Raw genomic sequence first — 11,896 nt, forward strand, 5'->3', positions numbered from 1 at the left:
CTTAAGAGGTCATTTCCCAACATCTAGGACTAACTAGAGAAATCAGACACTTAGGTACTTGCTTACTAACCCAAAGTGAGTAACAAATTATAATTTCTCAAATGAGAAGTTAGTTAAAACAAGGGTGTTTTGACAACTCTAGAAGGCATTAATACAATTACCTACACAGAAGACAGAATGAGAAAAAAATTTTTTCATTTGAAAGCCTTATTTTTTTCTTTGGCTTCATGCAATTTTCTTTTTTCCCAGAAAAAGCACTGAATCTAGGAACTTGTCAATAGGCAAATGAAAATAACAACAGGGCTCTTCATGGTTAGATATTTGCTCTTAATAGCACAATTTAAATTTACCTTCCCCCTACATTATTAAAAAAAAATCATTGAGTTTTATTTCCTAACAGCTAAGGGTAGAAGTAAATGGAAAAAAGTTACTATTAAGGCATAATTTTTTTTCAAATATCATTAGAACTCCATAGTTGTTTGAAACAAACTCAAGGGATGTATACAGCATAACATATTTAATTAAAATTAGGAATAATGGATTTATTCAATAAATATTTAAGCATCCACAATGTCCTGTTCACTGTGCTACACAGTAATATTACAAATTGATTACATGATAGAATTTTGCTAATGCCAATCACTCAATTATACATAAAATAACAAATTAGCGGGTCTTACTTTTGGATTTCAAGGAAAGTTAAATCTCTCTCCAAATTTTGAGGTCCTGATATAAGCTTTCCTATTTCTATTTGTTCTTTGTTGAGAAAGTTTTTCTCCTTTCACCAAGGATTCTTGAAACTTTATGTACAGAATCAAATCTATAGATATGTTTTGACAAACTAAGGGAATCCTACAAAGTCTGAGAGAAGAAAAAAAATTTACTCACCAATACTCTAAAGAAGTAAAGATATTCTGCGGCTCCAGAGTAATTCCCACATTCATACTGAAATTTCGCATACCTGTAGAGTGTATCTAAATATTCCTGCCTAAACTAAAAAGAAAAAAGAAAAAAGCATCAGTTCTGTTTTTAACTTTGAGTTTTAAAATTGAAACCATTTACTCCTTTAAATGTCCCCAGATACGTCAATTCTCTCAGTGTACCCCAAGTGTCACAAAAAAACCAAAATAAAACAAAAACCATGATCAAAAACATGACTCTGAAAACATACATTAGCAATTGGTAGATTTTTCATTCATAATTCTGGTCTCAAAGAGTTATGAATTGTAACAATACCTAATTCGTTGCAGTGAGAATTTGAATTGCAGGGAAAGGTCTGAGGTGTGAGTCTCTCAGTTAGCGACTGAGCTTAGACAACTACTAAGAGCATGAATTCCTACAACGTTTGTGATTCTGTACAAATAACATGTACAGTAAATTTCAGTTCTCTGTGAAAACTGGCCCCAAAATTACAGCAACTTTTAAAGTTAGCAATGCAAGGAAAGCGAAAGTAAAGAAATGTAAGAGAAGGGCTACAAACTAGAACATTATTAAATATACCAAACATTCTATTTGGAAACTAGAAAGAATAATTTGTACAGTGGTCAGCATACTTCTTGTTACAGTTTATTGTTAAATGAGAGAAGAAACTTGAATGCAAGTAAAGAACTAATTGTATATGCAAATCCTCACACTTTAAGTTAACACAAGGGAAAATGAGACTGGGAGACGACTAGGGAAGTCTACGATAAAATTCCTTTATGGGGGATTTATGAAGACCTTGATAATGTCAAGAACTACTATATTCCACAAGGCAGCCAAAGTATTACTTAATTCTACTGCTCAAAACATTTTTAATTCCAATTTAGTTCTATCTTTGTTAATCCATCAGAAATATAAAATGGTACCCATTACTTGATTATCCTAAAAAATAAAGTTTTGAAAATTTCTATGATCTAAAGTATAAGCACCTCATTTTCCCATCAGCATCAATTTTTAAAAACTGAAGTTTCAAAACTACCAGGTCTTATATTTAATAAATTAATCTAGAAATTATAATCTTGCCAAGCCTTGAACCTATCTATGCAGCACTGTTCTTTAATTAGCCCTATTAAAACAGAACTAAAGAAAATTTTTAAAATACCACTTACACCATGCTTGTCCGCCAGGTAGTCAAACAGCATCCGACCATCTCTTAATTAGAAAGAAAAATTATTGTACTTTATAGGTCACAGAAACAAAATAAGCATAACCAATGTTCATCCTATTACCCACATAAAGCCATTTAAATATCTTAATACTTAAACACTAGAAATAGGACTTCCAGAATAAACAGAATACAAAATTAATATAATAATTGATTATGCTTAACTTACATTTCTATGCCACACACCCTATATAATTATTACCCGTATCAGTGTCAACCCAATTGAACTTTTCTTAAATTGGCTTTGTGTAACTAAGACGCTGCCAGGCTGGTAAAAGACAAAACGATAACAAAGACACCAAGGAACAAGTGATAGATGGGCACAGTGGCCCACTTACTGGGCATTTTCAAAAAAGAAAACATTTTCTTATGCGTATCACAGAGGGAATGCTGTGGCATGTTTTTCCAGAGTTTAATTTTACTTGAAGATTTAATGGGGAGGGAATATATCATCACCAACATTAACATGGGTATATTATAATAGTGAATATGAAATATGCATGAATTTTAACAAGATTTAAAAAAAAAACTTAAGTGTGGATCACAGTGAATAACTGTGTTACACTCCTTGTATCTTTCAGGTACATAATCACTGTCCTTTGGTTGACTAGGTATTTCTGGGAAAGTATGAGAAGTAAAACGTTATATATTCAATGAAATTTAAAAACAGGAATTGGCAGGAAGAGGTTATTCCTTTGCAAAGTTTTAAAACACAATTCCATCCTTTCATTTATCTCAATGCTATGCCTATTAAACCGCAAGGAGTCTTCTCTAATAATTGGTGAATAAATCTATATTCATCTTGATTCATACCCTAATCCCATTAATTTCTAGTATTTAAGTCACTAAATTTAGAATTTAAATTCTAAATTTTCTGTTGTACCCTAACAGCCGGATTATTTCACCTGTTCCTCTGGGTGCACTTACATGTGACCTGCAGGTCTCAGTCATTATATTCTATTCTGTGTAGTAAGTAGTATAGTGCACTTGCACGTACACACACAGCCATATATAACTGCTTTGTAAGATAGAGCTGTGTATATATGTATATATCTACCTGTATATACACAGATAGATATAACATGGTGTAGTTAGTAATGTAGCAGGTTACATTATAATGGTATAGTAATCGTGTAGTATTTGCTCTTTTGCTTAAAATTATCTGGTAACACTTCCCCAAATCACAAATGAAAATTTGAAACTAATCTCTCCAAAAATTTGTTCTGGTCACATACTGTATGAACTGAAGACACAACACAGGAAAATCTTCAGCAATTTCTCTAGTAAATACATTAGCAGCTAAGATCTACCACAATGGCAATGTACAATTTTAGCAGATTTTGTCTTAAAGAAGTTCTAATAACCCAAAGGGCTTCAATTAATGATATACATTAAGTCAGAATGAGGCAACATGCATTCTTTGGAAACCAAACAATAAGTTTATTTCTAGTTAAGAGGAAATTAAAATAAAATTTCAGCTCTACACTACCCTCCCTTCTTGGGCTGGGCAATGAGGTTGGAAGGATATTAGAGAATGCAACCAAGTGATAAAGTGAGCTCAGGTTTCCCTCTTGGTACTGCCCAGGCACAGGTACGTCAACCTCAGTACTACTGACACTTTTGGGTTGGATATTCTTTGTTGGGGGTGTAGGGTACTGTTGGATGCATTGCAGGATGGTTAGCAGCATCCCTGGCCTCTCCTTGCTAGGTGCTAGTCGCACCCCTTCAATAGTGATAACTAAAAATGTCATCAGACATTGCCAATGTCCACTGGGAAGAGAGGAAGAAGGCAAAACTGCTCCAGCATAATCAGATTTGGATAACTGGTAAAGAAGTTAAAAATAAAATTAGGATTAATGTTTATTAAGGAATTCCTGGTCCCTACACAAGGATAAATGAAAATAAACAGGTAATCAATTAAGCCATGAACTTTTATGATGGGATATTAGATAAAATTTGAATTAACATTAGTCTTAATCCAGAAAAGAGAATTTTCAGATTATTCAAATTAAGGGAGGTTACCTGGTTGACTGCATCTGCCTTGTAGTTTCTGGATCTTCAAACATCTTCACAATTGGTTCTGTTTCTGCCTGAAGCTGTTTCAGTTGTGCAACAACTGTGGTTCTTTTTTCTCTCAAAGCTAATTAAAAATGCAAAGGAGTACTCTATGTTAAACTATACTGCTCACCATGAGGATGTCTCTGGAAATTTTTCAGTTTATTTAAATTATTCATAAATTTATTTACCCCCAATATATTCATATGCCAGGAACCACCAATTCAATAAGTCTCCCAGATCCATTTTTTACTTTCTAGCGGTGCAAAGGCACATAAAGAGGGAATCTTCTTACTCTTAAAGAAAACTGAGGAAGATACAGATACAGCCGGGGGGAGGGATGGCTGCCGAGAAACGATTACCTTATTCCACATTTCAGAGACTTCACTCTTATTGTTTTTATATTTGTTCTCATTGAATTTTCTCAGGTGAATATTATCCCAGAGTTTCTGAACAGAGACTCAGAGGGTTTATATATTACTATAGATTTCCAATTAGGTAAAATGGAATTTAAATCCAGTCAGTAATCTCTTTTCACTATAAATCTAATTCTGTAATCTCGCAAACCCAGTTCTCATTTCCTTTTACTGCATTATGAAGAATCAGAGAAAACTTGCAGATAACCTACACTGCAGGCATGTTTTAAACTTTCACTAAGAAATAGTTAACTTTTTCATCACAAACTAAAATTTAAAGAGCTGCTGTCATTCACTATAATTTAAAAAGGTGATTATGTTTAGTGTAATAACGTGTTATACATTAAAAAGTGTTACTACAACGTTTCTCAAACATAAAAGGGTATCTGTGATCAAATTTTGGAAAATGTCAATTTAAACAAATTATACTTCTCTACTGAAAGTATTCTTAGAATTTTTTTAAAATACCAGGTGCCTGGGTGGCTCAGTTGGTTAAGCGACTGCCTTTGGCTCAGGTCATGATCCCGGAGTCCCGGGATCGAGTCCCGCATCAGGCTCCCGGCTCAGCGGGGAGCCTGCTTCTCCCTCTGACCTTCTCCCCTCTCATGCTGTTTCTCTCTCTCTCTCTCTCAAATAAATAAAATCTTAAAAAAAAAATACCAGGTTCATAAGAGAAATAATATTTTTCAAACTTATGGGAAAACCTTTTTTTTTTTTTTTTTTAAAGGAACATCAATTACCACAGAAAACAAGAATGTGGAAAACACCATACCCCAGTAGTTCTCCAATTTAAGCACTGGGCCTCAGCCAACAGTTTCTGATTAAGTAGATCTGGGGTATGACCCCAAAATTTGCATTTCTAACAAGTCCTCCCAGGTGAACTGATGATGCTGGTACTGGGGACAATACTTTTGAGAACCCTCGCTATTCCCAGATGCTTCAAGATGAAAAGTCTCTAAGGCACACAGATGCTAACTCAAAAAGTTAGCAGACCAAAAACAGCAACATTCTCAGATCATTCTAAGGAGACAATCTGATTCATAAGCACAATTTTGATCATACATACTATGAACGGAACATATCTGAAAATTTAAAGTAGTATCACACCTTTTGTAGTGAGAAAATATACTTTAGATGACATGTAACCTTCACATTACCTTTCATCCAGAGAATTTTTAAACCATTCAAATAGTTATTAAAAGACTTTTGACTAAAGCTCTTTTATAAATCACAAAATTTTTTTTTAAAGATTTTATTTATTTATTTGAGAGAGAGAGAGAGAGAGAGCACATGAGGGGGGGAGGGTCAGAGGGAGAAGCAGACTCCATGCCGAGCAGGGAGCCCGATGCAGGACTCGATCCGGGGACCCCAGGATCATGACCTGAGCCGAAGGCAGTTGCTTAACCAACTGAGCCACCCAGGCGCCCTATAAATCACAAAACTTTAACACACACACATACTCAGTTCATGAGAGAAGCTGACAAAACTTACCATGTGGAATATCATCAGAATAAAGGTTTTTGTATACATCCATAGCAAAGTCCACCATGTTGGTATCACTAAGGAGATCCAATTTCCCTTGTAATAATTCTTTTTCATTATATATCTGCAAGAAAAAATTACTTTCTAATGAATATGTTGAAGTTCCCCCAAATAAAATGATAAACAGCCACACCAACTCTACTGACAAGCACATAGAGTTGTTTCCTTACCACATCAGGTAATTAGAAATCAACTCAAAATTTTTATCTTCTCACTATCTCACATCCACATGATACCTACTCATCTCTCCTTGAGATAGCCTTTTGTCTACCCCCACATATTTTTTCACTAAATCATTTGAATCCTTTCTTTATAATCCTTCCCCATCCACACCACTAAAACAGAACTAGTACCTATTCTCTAAGTCAACCATGTCATAGGTTTTTGCAAGGACTTAAGAAACAATTTAACCCACAGGACAAGGACCAAATAGATACACCAGCAAACTCACAAAAATGTGAAGTTTAGGGCAATGAGCAGTATGTAGGGATCCCACACAACAGTATTCAAGGAGACAGAAACCAAAATTAAAAAAAATTTTTTTAAATAAGCAGTCATCGAGATAAAAGCTTCAGCAAAAGATTTGCGTACTAAATTTTATTTTGTCAAGGAAAGAAAAATGCAGGAAGATTCCACATTTAAAAGCCTGTGAAAAGATGAAGGTGATGAAATGGTACAGCCATGAGATCAAAACTGAATCTTCCAAACTCCTACAAAAGAGTAAGAAAATAAAGGACTGAAAATGGCTAAAAAATTTTAATAGCCACTTTACAAGAGTATAACCAAATGGCCAAAAACACCAAATATCTCAACTTCATTAATCATACAGAAAATGAAAATTAAAGCCACATTAAAAAACAAAAACAAAAAAAATGGCAATACCAGTACTGGTGTAGATTTAGAGCAACTGTACACTTACTCTTCTGGCAGAAGTACAACAGCTTTGGAAAACTGTTTTTATCTCCTAAAATCAAAAATACTTTTAGACCTAGTCATTCTGCTCCGTGATACCCAAGAGAACCTGGTGCATATATTCAAAGGACATTTCTAAGAATGTTCATAGTAGTACTACTTTAATAGTCAAGTTTATCAACATTAGAATGGATAAACTGTAATATGTAACAGATTAACATTCAGCATTCGAATCAAAGAACTACAGTTATCCTACCAACTTGGATGACTATCACAATGTTGAATAAAATAAGTCATAAAAACAGTATAATGCTTAATTTCATATATGCAAAATCAAAACCAGGCAAAACTATTCTAGATCAGACTAGTGCTTACCTTTGGGAGGTGTGAGTAGTGACTCAAGGGTCAGAGGAAGGTTTTTAGGATATTTGTAATGTTTTATGGTGGTCACACAAGTGGTTTCACTTCGAAAAATGGTGCTTATATTGGGCACTTTTCTGTATGAATGGTATATCTGATAAAAAGTTTACTTAAAAAAAATCAAAGCTTCCTTTCAGTGTACCCTATAGAAACCTAATCTTGTGAAAACATCTTTCCCAAACATGCCAACTTCTTCTTGCCACCCCATTAATAAGCTTTTAATTTGTATTTTCTCTATCTATTGTAGATTCAAAGCACTGCTCCTCAGCCATCAGATCTTACTGGCCTCTTAAATCTGTATCTGCTTATATCACCTTCCCTAAATTCTGCCTTATAACCACACTTACTCTATAAAGGGCAGGCAGTAAATAGTCTAGACTTTTGCACCAAGAAGCAAAAATCTAGGAAACTAGGGGCGCCCGGGCGGTCCGTTGAGCATTTGACTCATGGTTTCAGCTCAGGTCATTATCTCAGGGTCCTGGGATAGAGCCCCAAATGGGGTTCTGCACTCAGCAGGGAGTCCGCTTGAGATTCTCTCTCTCCCTCTTGTCTCTGCCCTCCCCCCCGCCAAGTGTGCTCTCTTGCAAGCTCTCTCTCTCTAAAATAAATCTTAAAAAAAAAATCTAGGATAATACTTATAAGTACTATAAGAGTTTCCACAATTTCTTTCTTTTTTGAAGCAAAAAATAATGGAGTAAACTTTTTTGTAAAAGAGATCTACTAATGAGATGAATGAAATTTTGGGGGGGTAGGAACTATTAAGGTACCAAAGTTAGTGTTCTATAACTGAAAATGTTTGCAAATGTTCATCTGTTAAAAATTATTTTTAGGGGCCCCCAGGTGGCTCGGTCGGTTAAGTGTCTGCCTTCAGCTCAGGTCATGATCCCAGGGCTCTAGGACAGAACCCCGCATAGATTCCCTGCTCAGCGGGGAACCTGCTTCTCCCTCTCCCTCTGATGCTCCCCCTACTTGTGCTCTCTTGCTCTGTCGAATAAATAACATCTTTAAAAATTAAAAAAAAAAAGAAAATATTCCTTTGACATCTCTTCCTGCTGTCATCCTCCACAAATTCAACATCCATACTGATGATTCTTAAGAAACTCGAATCTTAAAATTTCCAACTTTCCACAACTTTCATTTAGTACCTTATCTCTAAGATTTAACTTAAATTCATCTCTTTCACCATTACCATTAAAATGCTTCATTATACCCTCTGTTCTTTTTAATTTTTATAACATCCTTTTTGGTTATCACTTTCCACATTAGTTTAGATGTCATTTTTAGCTATTTCAAAGATTTTCTCATTAGTAATATCATTGATTCCAACCATTTTCTCCAATCAAACATACTTCAATGTCAGTATTTCTGGAAAAAGTCATCTGTCTTGTATGTTCTGGCTAAGGACGACTGTAAAATGTTTCAAAAGCAGGCAATAATGCTATTCAGTCACATCTGTGCTTTTCTCTGCTGATCAGCAATCCATCTCTAAATGACGTATATCTACAAGCATACCTCCAAACATTTCTACACTACTTAAGTAACCTTCCACTGCTGCTCTCGGTTTGAAAATTACATCATCAGCTCTTATAAATGTATAATTTTCAATCTCAGTTGGGCCATCCACACTTACCAATCCTTATACTTTGGTCAGTTTTCTCAGTCCCCATTTCCATTCCTTACCTCACTCCTCAAGACCCCAATTGGCTGCCTCACTCCTCTCTCACACAGGATGGCCTAGCCTCCTAATGGAAAATATTCAGGAATACTCACTTTGTCCCAGAAGGTTACGTGCCTTCCAAGATTGGTGGCAGTATCAACACTCCTACGCATGAGACAGGCTTACTTAAGATGAGAAAGTAACACCTCTGAAGTGCAGAGATATCAAATAATCACTAAAAGCCTTTATGCCAGACTCTCTTTTACATGCTAAGGGCACAGCAGAGAACAAAACAAAGTTCCTGCTCTCATAGAGCTTACAGTATCCAACATGTTACAAATATATCAAATTGTTACTCTTATCAATCATGATCACTGCCTCTATCCTAACCATCTAAAACTCAACCTAAAACCTATCCTCAAAAGTCCTTTTTGCCCACTGAATAGAATCTCTTCAATTTTGACAGCACTCTGCCAGTACTTCTCTGACATGTGTTCCTTTTTGTCTCATATGTAATTATAGATCTTTATCTCCTCTAAAGGATAGGTAAGTTTTTCACCGGTGAAATGTCTGGGTTTTATCCTGGATTTAACACAATTCCATGATAGCCCTATACTTAGTAACTGCTAAGTAAATACTCTAGCATCTGTCTTCCTCTTGGTATACTCCAGCCATCTTACCAACATTCTCTACAAAGAGGCAAGTACTGAGCAGTTATTTTCCACGGATTCTCAGCTGCCCTTCATGGTTTTGGTCTTACCCCATGAAAAACTAATTTACACTCACATATTCCTTCCTTTTATCTATCTGCCTTGTAAAACAAAAGTGTAAAGAACACATTACAAGAATATGAACTTTGGCTGATTTAGAAGCATTTCTACAAGTAGCTGATAAAGGATTTCAAATATGGCATTTTTCTATTCTTTGATCTTTGGTGAATTATCCTCACACATCCAGGAAGGGAAAAAAAAGAATGTACTGTTTTAGGCAAGCTCTAAAATATAGGTGTAAGTACATCCTACGTGAGGAAAAATAAAGAAAAAACATATCCTCTCATGATAAAGCTTTATATTGCTTTATTTTTACATTCCTGAAATTTACTGAAAATAAACTTTGCTGTTCCCTAACATCACAACTTTAGAGTCCTTAGAAAAGGATCAGATAAATTTGAGGATTATACCTAATGATCAGTCACTACCAGGAAGATCTGAAAAGTTAGCAGAACAATTTAATGTTTATTTGCAGAGCTTTTCTGTTTTATTGTTGTTGAGCCACACAAATCAACTCCCCAAATCTAGAGTTCCCTAAAGTAGACTTACGTTGTAATCGGCTTTCAGATATAGAATTCATTTACTTTTCTGGCCAATAATCAAATCCCTTCATCATAGTAACGTTACTTTATAATTACTACAATGTATCGATTTTCCAACAAGCTCAAGATATAACTAAGCCCAATAGTTCAAAAACTTTCAGGATTGAGACGTTTTGAAATGAGGTACCAGAACCACAGGCTAATTCAAAGTATCGTGAGTAGCTAAATGAACGTTAACGTTCAAATTTACTCGAAGTCTGTATACACCGGAAAACCACTTTTAAGTAAAAAAAAATTGTCCAGGTTTTTTTTTTGGGGGGGGGGAGGGGAAGCCGTCCCCATCCGACAAAATATGCCACGCTTCTAGGAAGTGGCTACTTACCGAAAAACCAGGAAAACTCTTGGCGAAGAATTCACAACTTCATGTAAATTAAAGTACTAGGTATTTAAGTGTAAATTATTCCAAAGATCCGGCAAACAAAAACACAAAGCCAAGCACACCCCTCCCACAGTTCCCTAAAGAAAACCCAAAATCTGTAACACTCCCATTTGCTTTTAAGAAGCAGGCGTTACTACAGGGAAGCTGGCGAATGGTCCGTCAACTTCCGAGAGGAACTGACGCGGAAGTCCCTCCAGCACTGTCACCTCCAGTAGTGAAGCAGAGACCTTTCTCCCTAAGTTGCCTGCTGTCACCTCACTTCTCGTCACAACCAAATTCTGCGGTGCTAACTGGGACGACGCTCAATTACCAGCAGATCCTTACTGCCCAACTCGGGACCAAACTCGCGGCCGCCTCACACGTGTGTCAGGCCTAGGGCTATCGCCACCGCCTCTCAGCCTTGCCCCGAGCCTCACGCGCTCCCACACCTTCCTCGCGGTCAAAGCCCCCCTCACCTCTTTTACGGAGAGAAACTCAAGCAACGGAAAGACCAGATGCCGATCCAAAAAGTGAGCGATGCGAGTAGTCAAATCGTACTCCGCCATCTTGCCAAGTAAAAAAGGAGTCTGTACTCGCTAAAACTTTATTGATAACGCCGACAAACGAACAAACAGGTCCGCGTTGCGCATGCGCAGTGGCTAAGCACGCCAAGGAAAAGGGGTGGGGTTCAGCCCGAAGCGCTCAGAGAACAATGGCGCATGCGTGCGGGTCCTCCCTCCTTTTAGGCAGTTCTGGGACGGGGCGGAGCCGCGGGCGTAATTTCTTCTGTTTTCAAGTTTGCAGTATCCTAGTCTCCGCTCCGCTAATAAATTTTGGAAAACTGAGATTTGACTGCTGAGGGATTGTCGATTACATTGGGATGCGGCAGAGGACAAGATAATGGGGCTCTTGCTCCCCGAGAAATTGCGTAGGAGAAGGAATACCTGAGGTTTTATTTGGCATATAGTGATCGTTTTGTAATCGTTTGTTAAATTAAGGTGGGACGGGTTTCTAGACG

General features: G+C 36.5%; 1 protein-coding gene across 2 annotated transcripts in view; it reads right to left on the minus strand.

Moving 5' to 3' along the window:
• EIF3E (eukaryotic translation initiation factor 3 subunit E) overlaps positions 1-11,510 on the minus strand; it is a 47,096-nt gene extending 35,586 nt beyond the window's left edge. For both annotated transcript variants that reach the window (XM_027615505.1, XM_027615495.1), the window contains exons 1-5: positions 11,355-11,510; positions 6,109-6,223; positions 4,169-4,286; positions 2,091-2,133; positions 889-993 (exon numbers count right to left, since the gene is read on the minus strand). In XM_027615505.1, the coding sequence (XP_027471306.1) occupies positions 889-993; positions 2,091-2,133; positions 4,169-4,286; positions 6,109-6,223; positions 11,355-11,444 (471 nt within the window). In that variant the 5' untranslated portion in view covers positions 11,445-11,510. The remainder of the gene's footprint in view (positions 1-888; positions 994-2,090; positions 2,134-4,168; positions 4,287-6,108; positions 6,224-11,354) is intronic.
• Positions 11,511-11,896: the final 386 nt, after the last annotated feature.

Source organism: Zalophus californianus, chromosome 4, assembly GCF_009762305.2.
Source record: "Zalophus californianus isolate mZalCal1 chromosome 4, mZalCal1.pri.v2, whole genome shotgun sequence".
NCBI lineage: Eukaryota > Metazoa > Chordata > Mammalia > Carnivora > Otariidae > Zalophus > Zalophus californianus.